The sequence below is a fragment of the Porites lutea genome, chromosome 5 (genome assembly GCF_958299795.1).
Source record: "Porites lutea chromosome 5, jaPorLute2.1, whole genome shotgun sequence".
Lineage (NCBI taxonomy): Eukaryota > Metazoa > Cnidaria > Anthozoa > Scleractinia > Poritidae > Porites > Porites lutea.
Window position 1 is genome coordinate 32,631,087 of NC_133205.1, and position 23,858 is coordinate 32,654,944.

The 23,858-nt window shown below is 39.1% G+C and overlaps 1 protein-coding gene across 1 annotated transcript in view; it reads right to left on the reverse strand.

Moving 5' to 3' along the window:
* Nucleotides 1–23,858, reverse strand: part of LOC140938248 (E3 ubiquitin-protein ligase rnf213-alpha-like) — an 81,839-nt gene extending 57,981 nt beyond the window's left edge. Inside the window, exons 1-15 of the mRNA XM_073387755.1 lie at nucleotides 23,604–23,858; nucleotides 14,659–14,978; nucleotides 14,131–14,207; nucleotides 12,804–13,553; nucleotides 12,505–12,707; nucleotides 11,959–12,257; nucleotides 10,403–10,668; nucleotides 9,818–10,042; nucleotides 6,039–6,243; nucleotides 5,044–5,102; nucleotides 4,351–4,666; nucleotides 3,306–3,404; nucleotides 2,219–2,335; nucleotides 1,537–1,708; nucleotides 301–642 (exon numbers count right to left, since the gene is read on the reverse strand). Coding sequence (XP_073243856.1) covers nucleotides 301–642; nucleotides 1,537–1,708; nucleotides 2,219–2,335; nucleotides 3,306–3,404; nucleotides 4,351–4,666; nucleotides 5,044–5,102; nucleotides 6,039–6,243; nucleotides 9,818–10,042; nucleotides 10,403–10,668; nucleotides 11,959–12,257; nucleotides 12,505–12,707; nucleotides 12,804–13,553; nucleotides 14,131–14,207; nucleotides 14,659–14,978; nucleotides 23,604–23,769 — 3,616 coding nt within the window. The 5' untranslated portion in view covers nucleotides 23,770–23,858. The remainder of the gene's footprint in view (nucleotides 1–300; nucleotides 643–1,536; nucleotides 1,709–2,218; nucleotides 2,336–3,305; nucleotides 3,405–4,350; nucleotides 4,667–5,043; nucleotides 5,103–6,038; nucleotides 6,244–9,817; nucleotides 10,043–10,402; nucleotides 10,669–11,958; nucleotides 12,258–12,504; nucleotides 12,708–12,803; nucleotides 13,554–14,130; nucleotides 14,208–14,658; nucleotides 14,979–23,603) is intronic.

Consider the following 23,858-nt stretch of genomic DNA (forward strand, 5'->3'; position numbering starts at 1 on the left):
CAACCCATGTAAGGAGTAAAAATAACCCTATTTAGGAGTTATTTTAACTCCAGACTGGGAGTAAAAACAACTCTTTTTCAGGAATAAAAATGACCTTAAATTCGGAGTTAAATTAGGAGTTAAAGTAACCCCGAAAAAGGAGTTATCCTTTACCTAAAATGTTTACTCCATTTTGGAGTTATAATAACTCCCTAAAAATTGCGGTGTGGATTTTAGTTCGACCTAAAATAGAATTTGGTTCGTCTAATGAAAAATTCGACGTTTGGCTTAGGCCTAAGAAAGATTACTTTTTTGACTCACTCGACTTGGCATCGGTGCACATCTGGACAAAACAGCGCACTGCTTCTCTCTCTTTCTCAAAAGCCTTTAACTCTTCAATGCGCATGTCAAGAAATATTTTCTCTGGACTTGTATCCTTCTTGCTCTCATCACCTTCGCTCCTGTGGCGTTTATCTTTGTTGTGAGATACTAAAGGATACAGCCTCAAAAAACACTCGGAGTGTTTCTGGACAATTCGAAGTGTTTCCGCATCAATCTCGGCCGTTCTCAACCCCAGGCCTACATGCTCTAGGAGTGAGGAAGCGGATACTAGGAGGTCCAAGCTGTCGTCCGGTAGAGCAACTCCTTGCAACTTATCACCACCTAAACCACACATCATTATCATTGTAAACGACAAATCTTTCTTTAATTATGAATACTAGCTGCCAATAAAACGTAAAAATTAATAAACGATTTATTCCATAAGCGTTGAATTTATGTGCTATTCATTTCGTATTCGTTCTAGAGACATATGACATGTTAGAAGTGTTATTATTACCATCAAATTATCCTTTAAAAATTTACCTTTTATTATTATCAACATAAAAAAAAAACAGTAAAAAAAAAAAACAAGTACATTACAAAACCTTTGATCTCACTTTTACATTATTACTATTACTACTTCTTATTATTATCATTATCATTATCTTCATTATTATTATCATTGTTATTATTTTGATTATTATGATTATGATTGTGATTATAATAAAGATTATGAGAATTATTATTATACAGTAGAACCCCGATAACTCGAACTCGGATAGGTCGAACTCCCCGCTAACTCGAACTAAGCTTAGTCCAATTTTTTGGAGGGGGATTTCACTTTTCAGTCATTTTTACTCCGTCGGTTTACTCGAATCCGGATAACTCGAATCCCTGCTAACTCGAACAAAATTTCCTTTCCCTTAATTAAAGATTTACTGGAAATTAGCCCGATGACTAGAATTCTTAATTGGCGCAAGAAACAGATCACGTTTTATCATAAAATGCCTATATTATCATGTTGCCGTTTCGGGTGAAAATAATTTAAACTTGCTCTGCAGTAGCACAATACACTGAAGTGCTGAAAACTCAAGAACTATCGATTTTTAACACTGAAAATTGAATTTTGCAATTGACCCCGATAACTGGAACCCCCGCTAACTCGAACTCGTGTAACCTGGTTTCTACGTGACTGTAATTATTTTCATCATCATCGTTATTGATATTACCACTTACCGAAGCACTGAAAGTATTTAGCCATCGGCTTCCAGGAAAGAATGTATCTCAACTGATCACCCTGTGAAGGCTTTTTGCCACCATCCCCTTTAGGCCAACATCTCTTCAAAAAGAGGCCAAGCAATTTTCTAGGACCAGAGTCTTGTTCTGTGTGTCTCTTCCTTATTAGATCCTGCAAATAGACATGGAAATGTATCTGATTTTATCATGCAAAGTTTCATGGAGGTTTTTGTTCAATGTTAATGTACACCCGGCTGAATGCCAAGTATCAGCCTCAGAAGTGGCATCATTAGCGGTTTCCCCCGCTCTGTGATATATGTGAGGACATATAAATGAAGGGTTATTTCTAAAACCGTGATCGGTGAGGGATGATTGAGTCGATCAAGTTACAATCATATAAAGATGTTATCAAGTTTCCATCCTACAGCTGAACTCCATGCAATGTGTGTTGCTTATATGATATACAAGCCACTCATAACCCACAATCGCTTGAACGTTCGAAACGTCAGCTTTTTAGTTGATTTACAATTGTAAATTGGCTTCAAAAACTCCAGGTGAAGTTTAATAAGCAGCACTAATCGATTATAGTGTAGAGATATAGTATAGATATATATGCATGGCGTAAATAAGCCTTCTAAACACTTTCTTTCCATATAATTCGAAACGAATTTTAACAGCATACCTCCGCGAAACAGTCTACGGCCTCAAATGATGCAGCCATGAAAGATTCGCCAATTTCCTGGTGGTAGGTGCTCAGATCCAATTCACAAAACAACTCCACAATATGCTTCTTTTCCATCTGTTTAATACAAGAATTTCGAAGTTGAGAAGATGGAGTAAGAATTTTTTTAGCCGTGTAAATTTAAGTACAAGTTCTCAAGTCATTACTCCAAACAAATCAAGAAAATATGCAGTTAGGCCAGGTCATCAGTAACCCAGATTTAGAAGGTGACTATAGCCCCATTTACACTACAGAAAAAAATGGGTCCGGACCCGTAAATAAGTTGGTACGGACCAGATATTTTTTCCGTGTAACCCTTCCGTACTATGTTTTCATGAAATGGATCCGGACTCGTTTTTTCTGGTGTTGTGGCCCCAAAACCGAAAAAAAAAAACCAGTTCGGACCCCTTTTGCTGTTGGAAAGCGCTGTGTAAATGCATCTTCGTTTCATACCATCTTCTTTATGTGAGCCTGCCGTACTTGGTTTGGTTGACTGGTTTAACCAGTCTTTGATGCACGGGAGATTTCCCGGATAATTTCTATTAAACCAGGCCTGACCGACGTTTCCGTATCGTAATAAAGGTAGCACTTGAAAGACATAGTTAACAGCCATATTCTATAAAGGTCCTGTAGCGCGCACTCTTTGGTCAAAGTCTGTAATTCTGGATCCACTTTTCTCTCCGTCTTCGTCTCATTGTTCGAAATTCAGCTTTTCTTTTTCTTACCATGAAAGCTATACGGTTCAGGAATTTCTGTCACAGTGACTCACTTGAAGAAGAGTTTTAAACGAAAGCAATTAACCCGAAAATAGAAACGAGTGAGAAGTTCACTCATAAGCTGCGGTAAATATAAGTATCCTCCGTGCACACCATGGCCTACGAACGGCAGACTTTTCTCCTCACTCATCGCTACTGAGGGACTCGCGAAACGTCCCTCAGAAGCGATGAGCGAGGAGAAACGTCTGCCGTTCGCAGGCTATGCACACCAACTCGAGGTCTGAACTCATTTGACAGGCTAATATGCTAGCTATATCTGGAAAAAAATGTACCAGATTTATTCGACGTTTAAGAGCCTCCTTGACACCATGCTCCCAGATGACTTGAAATTCCCTCTCCTCGATCATCACGGACAGCAATGTTGACCAAACCTATTATGTTTTAGGAAAGAAACTAAACTTAATAAATAGTCTTTTCTAACCATCAATGCAGTCAAGTTTCTATTTTCTGTGGGCATCAATAAACACTGGAGCCTAAACCAGTACGCACTTGTACTCGCCGCAAAAGCCGATAACTGAGGCTGATCATGAATAACTTTGAGAAAAACAATTAAATATCACACTAAGGAAATGGCAGGTTACTTTCTAAAACAGATATATTAACTGAAAGTGTGTGTAGAATGGACGACTGATCAACTGATTAACTCTCATATACTGCACATGGCACATCAAACGTAACTTAACATAATGACCGTCTAACAAGTCTTCAGCCGCCACAAACACTTAAAATACCTACAATCGGCGACAAAATATTATTGTTGAGACATGTCCTCATATGAGATAACTTTGGGAAACAAAACAATCCACACCCATCTGTCCCTTGCCTCTATTCAAAGTTAGGGTATTTGTTGTTTTCAACCAAGAGAGGAGGAGCTTGTTTCAACATGTAGCCCGAAGGGTAGTGTAGTAGCCTGGCACTAGGCTCCGAATTGGGGGGAAAAAGCGAAAATCGGCGTGGGCGAAAAAAAATATCGGCGAGCGAAGAGAGCCGAGAGGTGGTCTGTGGATGGGAAACGATGGCGCCCTTTTCCCCTCCCCAGAAGGCTGCTGGATTGGGAAAAACGTCTTAGAGACCCCTCAAGGCATACCGTCTCAGCAAATTTTTCTGATTGTATATACATTGAAGGAAGAAAAACCGAACTTTGCCCAAGAACTAAATTATGAAGAGGATTTACTATTCAGTGATGTGAAAACTGATTCAAGAACATTGGGGGGGGGGGGGGGGGGTCTATATTATATTATTATATTTTTATTGCAACGTGTAAAAGAACTTAGCAGATGATGAAGAAGAATCCAGGAGATGGACATAACATCGTACCTGAAATTCTTCTTGTCGCAAATCTTTCGATGCGTAGAACAAGCTCTCTCTAAAATTTTCGTCCAAAAAGCTAAGTAAGGACTGAACTGCCCTTTGAAAAATGTCTTGGCAACTGTCATCAGCTTCTTTTGATGATGCATACACGACGAAACAGCGCTTGGCCAGTTGAAGGCTTTTGGCCAGAAGTTGAAAAATACCAGAGATGACCTGGCTTTCTTTACGGATCGCCAATCCGTGTACTGAGAGCAAATGGTGTAAAAGATAGAACGCAGCCTGCGCAAGAGACATCATTGCCTTGTAGGTAGATTCATTTGTCCTTAAAAGAGAAAAACGGAGTTAATTTTAAATATGTAGTTCCGAGATAAAGATTATGGTAGAGAGGCTGACAATACTCGTTAACTCGGTTTTTTTTAATCATAAGCAGAAGATGTCATTTTGAACACTCGCAAAGAAAATCTCTTTTCTTGATAAAAACAGCCATATTCTATAAAGGTCGTTTTTCCATACAAAGCAATATCAGTAGGAAAGACATATGAAACACTGGTTTTCCTACCGCCTTCACCTTTCTCTTAACAACACGCGCTTCCAAAAGTGATCAGGCAGACTTGAAACAAAAACCTTCCTGTTTAAGAAACAATTCTTACCCCAATTTTAATTAAACAAGAGTGTTATTTGACCAAACGATGCTCTCACCTGGCATATGCTTCGACTTCAAGGCACATTTGACTAATGGCATTTTCAAGGGAAACCCACTAGGTAAAAACATCAGCAGAGTTATATAGTCAGCAAAGAAAAAGAGTTGGTTTCAAGGGTTGAAAAAGTTACCTCATACTGTTGATAAAGCAATTGTTTTTATACTTTTTATCCGATGAAAAAAGTATATTGTTGCTCAAGATCATCCTGTGCTCAGAGATTGGCCAGTGATCACATTTCAAAGATATTACCTGCCTGCGTCATAGCATATTAGGCAGCTCAATAACGACGACGGCGACGGCAACGAGAACGGCAAAAATGCAATTACGGTTTAGATTGGCAAGATTGATTAGATTGATTCCTTTGCCGTTGCTGCACGACTACAACGTGAAAGTGCCTAATTTCACGGTTTGTGGAGGACTTCAACGAAGACAATTCACTTACAAGTGACGTTTTTGTAGACGTCGTCGTCGTTGTTGCTCAATTTCCCTATTACTTACTACTTACAAGCGCCTGCTACGGGGCTAAGATATTACCAGCTTTGGGTCGTCGTAGGCGCTTTAACAAAAGGAAGCTTGAGCAACGACGTCGGCGACAGCGGCGAGAACGCAAAACAACAACTCAGGACGGTCATCACGTTTCTTTTTACATTTCTTTGCCCTAAATGCACGGCTCTGTCGTGAAAACCAGTATCTAAAAGACGTTCTATGAGGACGTAAAGACACGAAGTTGATTGGCGTCCCTACAAATCCATGGACGTTTTCCGCAACTCCGGGCGAAGTTGATTGATAACGATAAGCCTTGAGAGTGTCAACGTTTTTGCTTAATTCTTCCTCGTCACAAGTTTCTTAAGCTCCAAAATAAAGTAGTCAAGCATTCAATTACCCCTATATCTAATGCAATCGATCAAATCATGACAAACGGCCCAAATCCCAAGTTAACTTACGGCGGTGTTCAATTACTCCATAATTAAGAAAGTGAAGTTATCTAGTTACCTTTTCTGGAGACAGATACGGGGGATCTCTCTCTTCCACAACTCGTGCGAGCGTCCAGCAGACGTCGTGCAGTTGAAATATGTTTCTTTCTAGAGCCTTAACAAGGTCACAAATGGGAAGAGCCAACAAAAATGTCCGCTTAAATAAGGGATCGACCTTGAACAGTGGGGTGAGCTGAATAAGCAGATTGAGAGGGGTACTGTTGCTGCAATGATAACAAAGCAAACAACTTAAAACTTCTTTTCAATTTGCAAGAAGCTAGGGCGTATACAGAAATAACTACTCAAGAGCAGTAACAACAAAAGACCTCATTAACTTTAATTTTTCGCTGGAAAGGTTTGAACCCAGGTGCCATTTTATAAAGTAGGTGGAGTAATGTCATTGGTGCGTTTCAATCGGTCTTTTGTCACAGTTTAACAATCGTTTACCGGGTGTCCCAAAAGTTCGTTCCTCTAATTTCATGCGCTATAACTTTTGATCAAAACTTTATTCTCGCATGAAATTTCTAGAAGGTGTTCATTGCTCCATCGATTCAGAATTTCAGTAACCGGCATTCCCCCTTCGTTATTTTATGAAGCCGTTGCAGCATATGGAGTGGGATACAGCATGTAGAGCCACAGATGACTCTATTTTGACCTTTTTTATCACCTGGTACGCAAGAGCCACTTCTCCGCTTCGACCCTCCCCCAAACAACATTATTTTTAGTTTGGGCGTTTACGCAGCTGGAAAAGTATACTTTAAGCATTCATCCAAAAACACATAATCATCCCAGCCTCTATTCACAGTAACGCTTTTGTACCTCTTTACAAATTTGTTTTGCAGATTAAGAGAGGTTTTATTTGCCGTTTAAGGGCCTCTAACCTTCGCTTTTCATGAAACTGCTCTAGACATGGCTTGCTAACTATTGTGAGAGCTATCTCGTCGAGTTGTCTCTTTTAATTTGTATCTAACCTTCTTCAAAACTATTTTAGCCGCTTTATTCAGGACTATCAGTCTTCTCCTCCTTTTTTTGTCTTCAAAACCTTCATTTCTCGATGACCATTTCACCACCGAAAATTCGGATTTTTCCATTAATTTATCAGTTATTTCTACTGATAAGCCGGTAAATCGAAGTAAACATGTTTATGCTCTCACGTAGCTGAACGTTTTTGCTTTTTGAGGTTTTTTTCTTTCATGATATTCACAAAAAACAAAGAAGGAGTCATCCTCGGAGACCCAGGGGCAGTGAGTCGGGCCGGGTTAAAACGCGCGACGAAAGTTTCATGGGCGGAAGAGCCCCTGGGTACCGACTGTCACCGGACCATTTCCAAACGGTCAAGAGAATGCTGGTTCCTGATTGGGCACAAAAAAAAGCTTTGTATTATTGTGCCCAATTAGGGAACAGCATATCCTGAGTTCTTTTCGTGGGTTCGTACACAACGGCTATTATCTCGCCACAGTTGCCGGGTTCGTTCAGCAAGTTTTGCTAACCAGAAACGAAGGAACTACCGATGAGTCGAAAAACGTTTCAGATGCTATCAGCAGGAGCAATTTAATTTGCACTAAGAAAATTCTGTTTCTGACGAATCACAATGTATTGTAAATAATAGGAAGTTTACGATGAAGCGGCGACGAGAAAGTAAAAAAAGCAATAGCTTGACAAGGCAAAACAACAACTTTGCACGTGCATCACGCGTTTTTGTACATTTCTTTGCCGTCGCTGCACGACTACCACGTTAAAATGCCTAGACGGAGAGAGAGAAGGAGAGAGACCTCTCTCCTTCCTCTCATTTTTTCCTCGTCGTGAGAGACCTCTGCTAGCAGGGAAAACTTGGATATGATTGATAGAAATTCAGCTCCAGAAGAGTTCGCTTGCATTTGACAAAGTAAGTGAGTTGGAATAATCACGATAGAGACTGAAAAAATGTGAGTTTACTCTTCATGCGACGTTTTCGTGGTTGTAAGCTGTCGTGACATACAAAACTCCCTAAGATTTACGAAGGCGTGATCGATGCAAGCGTGAATACCTGTCAGTTGTAAGCTCAAGCTTGTATTTTTGGAAAAGCGTCTTTAGTTTTCGTGTAGACAGTGGTTGTCTTTACACTAGGCTGGTAAGTAAGACTTAAGAGCTGCTAAGTTTTACTTAACCAAAAATGCGTGTGTGAAGGCCTAAGCAAAATCTCAAGTAACTTTACTTTGCGTCTCATTAAAACCGACTTAGCGAACTTGCGGTTTTCCAAGCTTTGAGAAAAGCGAAGCATGTCAATCAATCTTAATTATTTTGCGTGGGAAAACCTGAAGTGAAAAAGATAGGTTGTGTGTGAAGCTTTCTTTTACTTGAAGAATTTAAAATTTACTTGTCTTGAAATGTTTCTTAGCTTATTTAGGCTCTAGTGAAAAGACTACCAGTATTTTGAAATGTAGCGTTTATATCAAACTGAAAGATTCCTGACTGCGTGCGTTTCTTTGGTGCATGAGCCAGACAAGCCGTGATCGAGTCAATAGCCGTCCTGTACGAACTCACGAAAAGAACTCAGGAGATGCTGTTCGCCGATTGGGCATAATAATACAAAGCATTTTTTGTGCCCAATCAGGAGCCAGCATTCACTTGACCGTTTGGAAATGGTCCGGAGAGAGTCGGTACCCAGGGGCTTTTCCGCCTGTGCTTGAAAACTTTTGTCGCGCCTTTTCTCCCGGCCCAACTGACTGCCCCTGGGTCTCCGAGGATGAGAAGGAGTTTGAGCAAATCAGCTATAAAATACAAAAAATATGTGGCGGGAAAATGTACTCGCGCACACGCACCTTTGGCGCGGAAGCACACAAATCGAATATTAGAGTCACAAGATGGCACAACAAGTATATAATATTAAATTACTTTGAAAGACACAACTTTTATTTAAGTGATTTGCTTACCAAGTCCAATCGTACTACATTACAGTCTTATAAAGTAGAGGAACGAACTTTTGGGACACCCTGTATTGTTTGCGGTTGTCCAGATGTTATGTCGTTGTCCGTTTTACTTGGGTCCGACAAAAAGCAGTTTGTACGGTGCCGGTAACTGTTGACTTTGAATCAGTGGCATTTTTTCTAAGTAAGTAAACAAGCTTTCTAAATTAAAGTGAGACGTTGATAGTAGTCTGTACATGACGCAGAATCCCAGTAAATTTGATATTTCGTCTGTAACTGGTGTTCAGCGATGCGATTGTTGACATTACCGTTTCTTGTCGCTCGTTTGTATTCAGTCAATCGCGTTTCAAGGGTTCTGTTGCAGTCGCAGCATTATTTGATCTTTTCGGTTTGGGCAGTGACTTACGCATGTGCACAGCTATAACACTCAAGAAGTGGCAGCCATATACTTTTGTACAGTTGTTTCGTTCTTGTAAGATACTAATTCCTTGTCAGAAAACTGCGGGGACTGCATGCGTCCTTATAAGGGAAAATTCTGGAGGATAATACGGCTGTGTGCGTGCGTAAGGTACTGGAAATAACACGAAGCGTTGTATTTCTGAGCTTCTTGCTCCTTATGAGTTTGAAGGGAATCCCGAAAGTTACATGAACAACAACGACTTTAAAAGTTTTTATAAAATGTTCAGTTACTTTGCAAATACAGCTATCTTTCATCCCTACTGGGTGTGTTTCGCGACACGTCTCTGCGACGAGGAGCGATGAAAGGCGGCTGTATTCACAGCAGTACTATTCAATACTACAGTATAGGTAGATTTAACAGAAGTCACTAATTGCCGTGGTAGTTAAGTTACTGTCGTATGGTACATCTCTTGTTTAGCAGGACTATACTTACGGCATCAACTCAGCTCGTTTCCGAACACTCTGAAAATTAATTTCTTGCGCTCCCCACCAAGTATCGTCTTTAACGGAACTAGGTACTGAGGATAGTTCACCAGAGTATGGAGCAGCAACTCCGGAAAGGAAATGAAGCAGAGGCACCGTAAAAAGCCAATGGTAGATTCCAGGGAGATTCTCAATAACATAGTTGCAAATTCGCCACAAGCCATCTGCCACTATGCTATAGAATTCAATTAAAGTTGAATTAGAACATTCCAGTTACTCTTAGTATGTGGTAGTAAACGCAATAGTAATGACCCTATCCAAAACAATTCAATTTATCTGGCTTCATTTTGTTCCCCAATGCCACTTTGGAAACGGACAGATTAGTAATATAGCCTACTGATATAGCGCCTCTTTGTCTGGCACAGGCATGGCATTTGCACTTTTCATTTTAACACATTTAAAACGTTTCTATTGACCAGAAAATCATACCTAAACGCAATTTATACTACTCAATGGATCATATAAAGCAAGGGAGAAACACTCTGAACTAATGTTATGGGGAAATAAAGTATATTTCATAACACATTATTTTTACCTTAAATGTTCCATTTGGTCAAAGTGAAGGAAAATCGCATTAAGGCCACTGCATCTCCTGCGATCTGGATCCCCATTTAAAGTCAGACATTCCAAGAGGTCTCTTATCTCGTCATCTCTAAGAAAAGTCATTTCATGATAACCGACAAGGGACGTAATGATTGCAGAGGTAACCAATCGCTTGTCTTGAAGATTCTCGTCCTTTGTGTGTAGTTGTAAGATTTGTATGTTTTGGTTCAACCGCCGAGAAAGATATTCCCAAAGAACCTTAAAAAAAGGCAAAAAGGGAGTAAGTTGTTATAAACCATAAAACAGTAACTACTGACACGTTCAAGTACGAAAAACTGTCAATCAAGTGTTGCTTGAGAAGTTGAGCGACTTGTCTATGGCGTGTGTTCCCCGCCAAAATTCAATTTATCTAATTTCTGTATTTCGCTAAATTGTGGCCCGAAAATTTCTCGTTCCCTTAGCAAATTCTGTCCTATGTTATCAAATTCGACAAAACCAAATTCTATTCCGTGTTTCTAATTTCAATACTGATATAACACCAAATTCGATGTCTTGACATCAAACTCTGTCACATCAAATTCTATCCAGTGGTTTCATATTCGTTACTTTGCACCAAATCCTATGCTGTGTGCCAATTTCTATAACTCCAAATTCGGTCACACCAAATTCTGTGGGACACAATTTTTTTACTCAGTAACAGCAATTTCTGTACTATTGTATGGAATTCAGGAACAGCAAATTCAGTTAGTATTTAATTTTACCGAAGGACGGCAAAATCTATCAGTCCGCACACAAAATTGCAACTAAATTCAACAACGTCAAATCCTGGTACCAAGTACGAACAGGCTATCTGGGCCTGGTTAAAAAGTATTTAACACAGCTGACAAAATGGCGGAACAACAGCAAATGGTTCTGTTTATTCGTCAGTTGTTGGCGAGTCTTATAAGGGAGCTAGAAAATGACAACGATCAGTCAGATCATTTAGATAGCGTTACGATCTATGATCAATTAGTAAACAATGAGCGAAAATTGGCTAGCGATCGATTTTGATCAGCTTTTGCGCTCCATGAACATTCATTCGCTAGGGCACTTGATTCCTGTGCTCCGGGATTCACAAATGACTGTAACAAAGAAGTTTGATGAAGTAGAAGACGTCGAAGGTCTCGAAGAGGAAGAGTTTTCCGGCCATGTGTGATGAAACGAAATAAATTATCGCAACGCGAGAAATAAATTTGCACCTCTACTTTGTAACCAGGCCCAGATGCCCCGGCCGTACTGGGTTCCAGGATTTGAAGTTAATGGGTTCAGTTGCAATTTTGTGTGCGCACTGACAGATTTTGCCGTCCTTCGGTAAAATTAAGTGCTAACTAAATTTTCTCTTCCTTAATTTCATGCAACAGAAGAGAATTTGCTAGGGGAACGAGAAATTTACGGGCGACAATTTAGCGACTTACAGAAATTAGATAACTTGAATTTTTGCGGGGATCACATGCTTACTTGTCAAGTTCCTAAGTTATGAAGGAGTAAAACTTTGTTTGCAGCACAAACCTGTTTGGCATCAAAACCAAATAGTTCACGAGGGAAGCGATAACCTCCATTCTCAAAAACGCAATTTAACATGCAATATAGTATACTATTGATCTTAGTTATAGCAGCAGGGGCGGTCAACCGTTCTCCTCTATGTTCTGCAAAGATATTGTCCAATTCAGGAAGCATAGCAAACATCGCCATCCTTCGGCCTTCCACAGGGTCTCGGACAATGCTTCTTAACGGTTGAATATGACTATAGAGAGATTCCAGGAATCCTGGTTCACTGAAGACTGCATCGTCATACTGATGCCATGTAGCTGTGTAATTAAAAAAAGAAAAAAAAAAAAAGAAAAAAAGAAAGAAAACAAATAAGAAGCTATTCAGTAAGCTATTCTAATCATACAACTGAAAGAACTTGAATTCAGAATCACTTTCATTTTCTGCTGTACTTGTCACTAAGCAATATTTAACACGTTTTGACCAGTAATACCATGTTATTATGTGTTTTTGGATATGCACTGTTTATTAAAGACGTCACAAGAACTGAAACACTTTTGTACTTACTATTTGCTTTAATAGATGCTTCGGGAATGATAAGGCAACGATTAACATGGCCAGGCACGAGAGACTTGAATCCAATAAGGCACTCCCACAGCTCCTTTCCATTCTGCTGTACAACGACGTACTTATATGAAACGCCTCGGTAAGCCTCTTGCAAAGACAGCTTAGCCTTGCCTTCCAAAATGAAGTAACCATTCGAAATCTCTCTAAGAAAACAAAACATCAGTCAAAGTAAACGGTTTTTTTCCCAGTCATGTCATACATGAGCATAATATAAACGATACCAGCATCAAGCGGCCTACCTCCCAACGCGTATCTCCAGTTGTCTTCCAGGACGCCAGGAAAATGGCGGGTGTCCACGCAGGACCACTTTATTATAACGTCGCTGGAAATTAAATGTGGGAGTAAGCAAAGCATGAAAAACAACGTTAATACATTCTTCATCTAAATGGGATCTTTCCGTGTTAGTGAGGTTGTGATCAGACATTCCCTCGTTGTTTTGCAAGTTGTTTATGCTTGATGTCACCTTAGCATGTCCGTTGGTCTTTGTTACTCCAGTATCAGGTGTTCGTAAATCTTGCCTACCAGAATCACTAACATTCTTTGTGTCTCCGCTTACGAGTGGAGTGTTCTTTATGTCAACAGGATTGGACTGCAATGTAATTTGGTTTTTAGACGTCACCACTCTCTGTTCATTACTTTTTCCATGTGTTTCGTTAAGGTTACCACCTCCTCTATTAACCTGGGTACCCTCCTGCTCAGAACCCGTCTCAATTTCTTTTAAGTCAAGACCTTTTGAAGCAGTTTTTCCAGCATTATCGCCTCCGTGAATTCCTTGTTTTTCATCACCATTGGCATCAACTGAAACTTGCTTGTCGGTTTTAACATTTTTTTTCTTATTCTGATTGATCTGAGGTTCATCGGAACATGATTGAGTAACAGGTTTCGCGTCATTTTTCAGATCCCCACTGAGTGCTGGTATTATGGTACCACTGTCTGGCACTGAAGCATTATGGGCTCCGTTATTCAGCAAGTCTTTCTCAGGAAAGGATCTTAACGTGAAGGAAAAGAAAGAATTCCAACAATTATACATAAATAAAAGTCCCATGCCACATGTTAAGCAGTAATTGGAAATCGAAATGGGATCGTCTTCCGTTTAAATGCAATTCGTTGGAAAACGACCCAAAGAAAGACATGGGCGCACAGCTAAATCATTTCGTTTAATTGCATCAGTAAATCATTTTAAAAACACAAAGGTGAAATGAGATAACTTTATTTATACATGGTGTCTTCATCTGCTTCAGACGAACCTCTTCCCCCTCACACTCCCAAAAGCGGGCTCGCAGCTGAAGCTATCCTTATAATATTATGGAATAAGACTTAGGCTACGCGGTTCACACGATGCCGGTCGAATTTTCGACTGGTCAAAAATTCGTACGTTTAGGTGTTCCGTTCGCATGAACCACGCTAACCGTACGAACATTTGAACGCCAAGGCAAGGTGTTGCTGCATGGGTGTGTGGTTACTGAGCTGAAAATAGAAAGGAAAAATTGCACACAGATATTGCGAACATGGATTTGCGAATCGTGTTAATACTCGCATTGCTTGAAAAGTACATCAGCTACTTACTGAGATGATTCCCTTTGTATGTTATCTTGAATGGTGCTCCCTTGCTCTCTCTTTATTAGCGCTTCCCCATTGCGTATCTGTTTTCGAAGAAACAAATGTAAAGTTAGTTGCAGGAAAAACGGCCTAATTCCTCGAAGCTTCCGGTAAGTAGTTCGGACCAAGTTATTATCAATTATTGTAAATTAAGTTATTGGCTAAACGGGTAACGCTCGGGTAGCTTTACTCAGTCATAAGTATGTTCTTCCTCTGTACCGTTTTTTCGAATTATCCGATTTGTTTTCCTAGTAGATTTGAAAAGTAGGGATTCCACTTTTTAATATCACTTTGCTGGCTCTCAACCAGGTTCCTTAACTTATTTTATCCATATTTTTTGGTATTGACACGACGTCAGAGTCCATTGTATTCCACGTAATGACGTTTTTACATCTTGAATTCCTTACGGAATTAGGCTTCTTCTATATAACTTATCAAAATGTGAATCTTTTCTTTTATACAAATCTCAGAAGACTCAGTATGCGACATGCTTACAGCAAGCGCCTCCTGTTTCTCGACATCTTGGTCAGTAAGTCCAGACGCCGCGGGACCATGTAAGGTCGTGTTTGATAACTCTCTTTCTGCTGTTCCTGAGGCTTGAATATCATGCTGCACTGCAGGCTTTGTGTCTTGAGCATTTTCCTGTTTTGTTGGCCACGCATTAAGCTGTTCTGCACTAGGAATCTCTTTTAGAGGTTCTTTACTGGCATCGCCATTGTCTTGGACAATTACCTCTTCACTCTCTTTAACTTCACCTTCCTTCTTGTCCCCCTGAGGAGCTAACGTAGCCTGAGACTGAGAAGGTTCGGCTGCAGCTGTTGAAAAATTGATTAAATTAAACAATGAAACACAGTGGGACCAAGCCACCACCCAGAAGTGTCATCAAAGCGTGATATTTGTGGTTAATTTGCGATAATGTTTTAATCAAGCTTTAAATCTCTCTGTCAACCAAACTTGCCCCAAAAAATATATGATGTATATCTGTATTTCTTAACAACTGTATATCTGTCTACACCTGAACATATGATCAGAACAACAAAATTGGCATAGAAGATGATACAAAACGTCAAATTATGACGTCACATTTGCTGACATCAGTCATACGTAAATTTTTAACTTCGGGATCATTTAATTTCTTATATAGTCCATGGGCCCGACCAGATTTTCTTACCACTTCAGGGGAGAAAGAGTGACATGTATCAGTTTAAAGACTAACTTAAGTTGTTTAAAATTTTTGATGATAGCAATTTTTAACGGCAGCTTTATTATATTTTTTGGAAATTAAAAAGGTGGAAAATAGCCCTCTATAAAAACCAGACCTTAGAGAGAAAATAAAGTGTCAGAGAAGAAACGATAAACGTTGAACCTTCTAAAACAAAGAAAGAGATGAAATATGTTTTCTTTTATTCGTTGCTACCAATAAAGAATAAAAACAACGTAAAAAAATTGTTTTATAGCGCTTTTACTTTCAGCTGCCTTTGTAATGCATTATGGGTAATCCAAGATGGCGGACAATCTCTCAGGTAAATGGTTGGTCAGGATTTCGATGCACAATACAACAATTTACAATATTATAATAATTGTCTTTGAAATACAATTAGGCAAAATTAAACAATGTTTGCAGTGGTTTTCGGTAAAAAGTATGCAAAAACTAATTACCAGCCTTCGAGATGTGAACTAGATTTCAAAACTATAGTTATAAAGCATCAGTTAATTCCACCTGCGTCCAGCTCCCCCCCCCCCCGGGGTTGACCCCCGGGCATTGGCATTTTTTTTTGTCTTGGATGGCAAATTCCCGGGGATGGGGACTTTGAGCTGTCAAATTCCCCGGGGTGGGGACAAAAAAAGAGGGCAAATGCCCCGTCCTCCGTCAACACTGTAACATTTTTCATTGATCGCCCAGTCGAATAGTTCCATTTTAAGCATTTTAATGTGCGATTTTTTGTTTCAATTAACGTCTTCCTTTGTAATAGCGCTAGGATTCTAACGATTCTAACGACGACATGCACCAGTTTATGGTTTTAGTGGTTTTAGTTAAATTAATAGAACACTGTAAAGTTATATGTCATGAATAGTTTTATAATCTTCAAATAATATCAACAGAAATTTGATTCAATAACCAAAAAACGTTGATTCACATCGATAGCTCCAATTTCGCTATGTCATTTTAGCTTGATAAGCAATGAAGAAATGCATGCATAAAATCGAGAAAATGCCTTTACAACCGTCTTCAATTTATTCCTGTCCTTGACAGATGGGCCAATCTGCTTTTTTTCCAGTAAAATCTTCTGTGTAGTTATATTCTGATAGGAAACCGCGTGCGTGTTTAAAAGCTTGGGAATCGCCCTGGGGTTGAAAAATGCCCGGCCGCCGGGCAGTGAAAAATTTGCAAATGCCCCACCCCCGGGACTGACAAGGCGGGCAAATGCTCCGCAGTAGCCTGGGAGGGGGGGAGGGGCTGGGCGCAGGTGGAATTGATTGATGCATAAGTCGACTTAACTTTTCATTTTCCGATTTCTATCGTTGTACAAACATTATTATTACTGGATAAATTTCACCGGAGGTGTATGAAAGAGAAGCTGCCTAGTGCTATGAGGGATTTAGAAGAATGCTTGAAATTTGTTTAAGTTCCAGACAGTGAAATGTTGATTTTTTTCTTTTACTGGCCTACTTTCACGAAAGTCTTCACAAATATAGCCTTGTTATCTTAATTTTTTAGGAAATAAACATAAGAGGATTATCAATATAGAATGAGATGGACCCCCTAAGAAACGTCTTTGTGTGGAAATGAGAAAGGACTGTTCAAATTTATTACATTGTACCAAAGATTATGGTGACTTATCAGTGCAAGACTTGCAGTCATGGAAAACGCTTGTAAGGGCTGCCGAAATTCGGCAGTAAGCACCAATTTTAGATCTCGCCAAAGCAGTGGTTGGAGAAGAACTTCCAACCATTACGTACCACCGTAAATGCCGCAATAATTTACTTTGAAAAGAGATCTATACAACATATGTAAAGAGAGAATTCAAGGCAATGAACCAGAATTATCAGAAAGAAGATCCTCTATTCGGGAACCCCCAACAAAAAGCACAACGTATAAACTGTAAGCTGAAAGCATTCCTCTTATCATAAATAGTAATTTATATATATATATATATATATGTATTTTTTTTTCTTCCTTTGTTCTTTTATTTTCTTTTGTTTTGTTTCGTTTTTTCTTTTTGTCATTTCGCTTTTTTTAGCCTAAAACTATGATTAGTACGACTATCTAATATACTTATTTTAAGATTTACTGTAGCTCTGCCATTGATTTTCCCATGTGTAATTACGATAATTTTTTGTTCTAATTATCTAACTGAGGGAGCCCATTCCTTATAAGCCCGGTGGCTTCTCTTGGGCTTCCTCGCCATGAGAGTTTAAGTAATTAGATTTTTATTTGATTTGTACAATTTTTGGCAAACAAAACAATAAACAATCAAGTTTGCATTTTCTGTGACAAAGTTAGTAAGTACGCTAAAGGCAGAGATGTACGGGAGAAACTGATTCAAGGCATTGATCTGCGTGCAGACGAAAATATCAGAAAGACTGCGTTGGCAAAGAATGATAGCAAGTTATTAGCTATTGTGTCACGAGATTTGGTAGCAGCTGAGGCATGCTATCACGGAACTTGCTACAGAGAATACACCCGACCAAAGCCAGAAACAGGCACATCCACGACTTTATCATTTACATCTCAGGATGACGAATATGCTTGCACTGAGGCAGCAGCGTATGAGAAGCTTTTCGATTACGTCAGGAATAACGTGCTGGTGACGCCTAATCTAATAAGGCTCACTGATCTCATACTCAAACGATGATCTCCTACATGAAAGATCTGGGCATCAAGGAAACTAAAGAGTCCTCCAAGACACATATTCGCAGGAAACTTCAAGCAGAATGTGGGAGTTTATTACAGTTTGAAGACTTGCTTGGTAACAACAGAGCCTTTATTATCCATGCCAATTTGTCACGACTTCAGTTGGCTAAAGAAGTAGCGGGATTACAGCATCTGCAGTGCAAAGGTCAAGCATCATTAATAGATGACATCCAACGAGTTGCTCTAGAATTTCGGAAAGCCATATGTTGCAAAGAAATCGAGATGTCGTGGCCTCCTAAGCCTTCCCAGCTCACTGAAGAGGAAATGAATCTCCCTGATGAAGTTAGAGTGTTTCTAGCTACCTTTTTAACAGGAAAGTCAAAGTATCCAGAAGAAACATGCTCATCAAAAGTCCAGCGCCTTGTCAACTCGTTTGGGCAGCACATGGTATTCGGAGTGACTGCCGGCCGAAAGAGGCCTCCAAAACACATATAACTACCCTATGCTGTCAAGACCTTGACAAATAATATAGAACTAATTCAGATCTTGAATCGATGAGGACATGGGATAGCCTACTCACAAATCGAAGAATTGAAGACAGCGTTGTGTCTTCAGAAAATGGCAATGACCCCGGAAAATGCCGTCCCGTTTCCTGACAACATCAAGCCTCACATCAGTACATGGCTTGCCTGGGACAACATCGACAGATTAGAGGAAACACTCGCAGGTGGGGGGATGTTGCATAGAGTTAATGGCATTGCAATACAAGCTCGACAAATGTCTTCGAACGTCATGGTTCTAGGATTTGCAAACGTCTTCCTGGTGTGCATGCTTTCCCTGGATGTGATAGTGTCAGCGCATTTTCTGGATAAGGAAAACTGATGGCGTTAAAGTTAGGAAAGCAACGTCCTGCATACCAAGATTTATTCCAACACCTTGGCGTGGAATGGAAATTATCGGATGAGCTATTTGTGCGTCTTCAAGAGTTCACATGCCTGATGTACTCTTCAAATCCTGGAACTAAGGATTTTAACTTGTTGCGTTACCGTCTCTTCTGGGCCAGGAAAGGAGAGTTACAGTCGCACCAGCTTCCACCATGCCAGGACACGTTACGAAAGCATTGTGAGAGAGCAAACTATCGGTCAGCAATATGGTGCAGGATTCTTCAAAGTTCACCCCAAATCCCCTTGCCCATTGGCTCTGGATGGTGCCTAAAGGATGGTAAATTGACTATTGACTGGATGAGTGGGGAACCGGCACCCAAGGCTGTGTTTGAGCTCCTATCCGGCCAGTGTAGGATAGTCTACCAGTTGCCAAGCTGTACCTGTCTGGCTAACGGATTGCATTGCAATGACATGTGTCGGTTACAGGAGTGTACAAACCAGCCAGAGGAAGCTACAGAGGATTTAACTGCAGGTGATGTTGAATGTGAAGATGATTGAGCTGTAGTACTCTAAAGGTTCTCGCAGTGCCTTGGCACAATCTCTTAGTGTTGTAGGGTCGTGGACAAAGTTATTTGCAAAATACCAGACAGGAAAGTAAAAATGGTCATTAGGTGTTGAGGTTTTTAGCAATGTTACTGTGTGTCACTAAACAGACTAAAGCTCAAGCACTAGTGTGCTGCTCTTGTAATGTTTATTTCGATGGAAATGCGACTAAAACGTTGATTATTTAACACAAATATTCGATGCAAAGTGTACATTGACACATTAAAGCAAGTAGCTGACGATGTTTCCTGAGGGAGTTCAACATTCCTATGTATGAAAACACTTTTAGCCCACGTGATTGTTGCTATGGCAACCAAGGTATATTAATTCTCGTTAATTTTCTTAGTCAAATGTTATCATAATGCAATTTCGCATTTAAATCAACAGTAGAGCACAAAATATGCATGAAACACTCTGTTCTCATCAACCACTTTTAGACAGTTTGTTCATATTTTGTCAGTGATTACGTCACTTAATCACGTGATTTTGATATTTAAGCTGGCCATATATCGTTGCTATCATATACCAAACTAAAGTATAGGAATTGAGGTTTAAGAAAATGTATGATAGCACTGCTCCGTTTAAGTGGTAAGAAATTTCACAATTTTAGCTCTTGGCCCATGGACTAATATCGTTTTTAAACTTTTCAAAGGGAGTTGAACACCGAAATAAAATATTTCAAATCTGGAAAACTCAGTTACATCAGTCTAAATTGAAGTGTTTTATCGTCGTTTTACTGTAGAAAGCTAAAAGAAAAAACAAATTTGAAAAAGGAAGTTCCTAACTGGTCCAAACCCGCGAATTCACGTAGTCATTTTTTGTTTTGCTTAAATTAGCGTTTTTAGTCAAAAAAAGAAAACCTAAAATGATACGAGACTTGGGGCAACTATAAAATCTTTATGTTAAGAAAAATCAGCTTCTTTTGAAAAAAATAATAATAAATAAGAAGAAAACCACAGGAATTTTTTTTCTTTTAGGAAAAGTACGTTTCGGGGGTAACACACTAAATTTCTTTGAAGTCCAATAAAGCGAGTCGGAAGTGTCGTAGCGAAAATTGGTTTTCGGTGCCTTAACCCTTTTCTAAAGCTCTAACAGAAATTTCATTAAACCTTTCTATGGCGTCATTCTTGGTAACGTCATAATTTGGCAATTTGCGTTAAACAGATACTTAAATATATTTGGCCGTGAACTGACAAGTTTGGTTGTGAAATGAAATGAAATACAAAATATTTCTAAAATTAGCCCTTATAGTCACCTTTGAGGGGTGGTTTTGCCCCACCGTGAAATGGTTAAATGAGATAAAAGCGGATTAAGCTTGCCGAACTCATTAGACGTTTCGACGTTTAGGACATTCTGCCTTTTGTATTGACTTCCAAACAAAATGCTTAACCCTTTTAATACTGTTTAATCTAGTTGAAAGTATGTTCATTACAAATACTTTGGCATGATTATTTTCTGGCAAACTTGCCCAAGCATTTTCCAGGCAAAGAAAATTCCGCGACAGTCATAGATGCTTATCAAGTCCAATGGTGTAATTCATGTGTTTTACGGAAGAAATCTTGGAGCTGCAATTCAATGTCCCTTATAAGAATCCATCACATGGATAAAAAAGCAGGGCAAGAAACTTATTTCACATAAAACTAAAGTACAGAGTTTTTATTTATTTATTATTTTTTTATAAACAATATTTATTGCAACATTTACAATGAGAGCCCAAAGGGCTCATCTAGAGAGCACATAAAAAAAGCGAAAGAATAAAAAGAAAAAACAAGCAAACAAAAAAATAAATATGAAAAATGAACACACAACAACTAACAGAAGCGATTTGATGGCAAAATAAACGTTTGGACAAGCTGAAACAACGCAGAGCTGCAAAATTGGGCAGTAGAGGAAATAATGTTTCACGTCTTCAAAAGATGCATCGCAAAGAGCACAGGCAGGTGAAGGACAGCATTTTTTTTAAAAAAAGGTGATAATTTAAGGTACTAAAATTAAATCTCAAACGAGTCTGAAAATTTGACGCTGAACGATCCTCGATGTAAAAAGGTAGCTGCAGGATGGAAATGCAGGAATTTTAAAAGGTTGCGCTTGAAGATACCTGGAGAAGACTATAGTACAGAGTTCTTTGGTTGTCAAATAGTGTTGCCAATTTTTTGTTCTGGGAGAAACTCCAATCTTGTGACTTTGGCCTTTTTCGTTTGTCTCCTTGCCCCGCTATCCACAGTTTTTTTTATCTATGATGGAGAGGGAGAACATGCCTTGAGAAAGACTTTCACTGCATTTATCCTAAAAATGGACCACTTTTGGCTAGTGTTACTAAAAATTTGTTGATAGTCCGCGCAATAAGCTTTGGGCGGATAATGAAGAAATCTGATTAGCATAAAAGATTTCCAGGTTAATGATGGTTTTAAGGCTAATATACTGATCACCGTTCGGTTTTTGCTCTCTTTGCTTTACAAAATTTCGTACCGAGTGCTCGAACAGCCTCGAACGCGTGTGTTTTTTCCTCTGACCTGTTGGCTTCTTTTTTCAATTTCAGTCATATATCACTTTATGTTCATCCCCACTGACACCCTTTGAAAATTTTATTATATTACAGGGGCGAATCTTAAAAATTCAGAAAGGGGTGGCCCGGACACTTGCCCACTTGCCAGGTAAATAGATACTTTTTTATTTCTCTGAGAATTCTGTACTTGAATATAATACAAAATATCATCAAAGAAAAAGAGGTGGCCGCGTTTCCCTCGGCCAAACCCTAAATCCTCCCTTGTGATGACAAATCTTTGAATTAATATTCTTGTGACTCCTTTACTTAAATATATTACTTTCACAGCAATTGCCGATTGATATTTTCATTTCTTCGGAAACAGTACAGCCTGGAAACAGTATTGATCATGCTTTAAATTAAAACTTCCTTCAATTTTCCCCAGGTACAATTATACATGACGTTTTCCTTTCGTGTTATGAGGGATAATTACCTGGTCCCTTGTTTATAGTACATTAATATTCTTTAACTACTTCGGGCCTTCTGATGCGATAAAAAACCCTATCGTTTATCTTTCGTGTCATACCGCTCACATTATTAAAACTGAAAAAACTCCCTACTGAAAAGATATTACAGAAAAACAATAACCAAAGTAAAAGCAAACTTTCTAATCGGCTAGCTGCTGAAATAAGCCTGAGTTCCTAAACTGAACTTACTTGGGATGTTTCCAAAAACGTAAACATAAAATAAATAAAAAAAGCCTGAAAATATATCTATATTGATCGCTCGTCTTCGGCTTGTGATTTCACCCGGGCTCATCACGGTGGCAAAGCAATAGCTTTGAGTTTGCAACCCTGGACGACTTGGCTTATATTAACGACTCATAAAATAATAACATAGTATTAAAATCTTCAGGGTCACTGTTGGTGAGACGAGACACGTATCGATTATTATACTTGGACATGGTGCAATAGTAAGTTGAGTTCTAAATTCACGAGTCTCCAATTTCTATCTACCACAGCTGCAGCTCCTTATCTTCCAATGAGTGGAATATATATGTTCTCTCATCCAGCCATCATTTTAAACTGTAATGCCGTCAATCTATAGTCCATTGCAGCGAGCCAGAATTTCGAGGCATTCTATCGCTGTAAAAAGCTGTAATCGTTTCTTCGATCGACTCAAAGGACATAACCATCTATTAAGATGTCTTAATCGCAAAAATGAGATGTATACAGAGTTTGATTTTGTTAATATGCATCTCCTATCATTTTTATTATTATTTTATTATTTTCATGTGGAAATACTGCAGTTGTAGTGAATACTGTCTCTGATTAGTATTTTATTGACCTTTGCGGGTTTTCCACAAGGACAAGTCTTGTACAAGTTTATGTTCCTTAAAATAACTGTTGTTCCAAATTAAAGAGCAATACAGCGTAAATTCCATTTCACGCTTATTTTTTATACATGGAAGCGAATTTTTCGTGCAAGCCTTTATTACATGCCAAAAACAATTTTAGTACATTGCACCAACAACGCGGCAACAGACTTTAAACTTACCTGGCGTGAGGGTGAAACTAAGTACTAAAAGATAAAAAGAAGATCGACAACTGACCCGTAGAAGGAGTCTTCAACTCATGATCAGGCACTATCTTCTGCGGACTTGTTTCTGATAAACTTGTAGCGCTTGATGCTGATCTGCCGTCAAGGAAATATCCACATTGCGAACAGAACCGATGATGCTGTTGCAACTCGCTGTTCCCACACCTGGGGCAAATCATATTTTCTCAGAAATTTTGTCTACATTTCTTGGTTTAACTGAAACGTTTTCTCACTGTGTGTACAATTACAACTCGTAAATCTAGTCGCT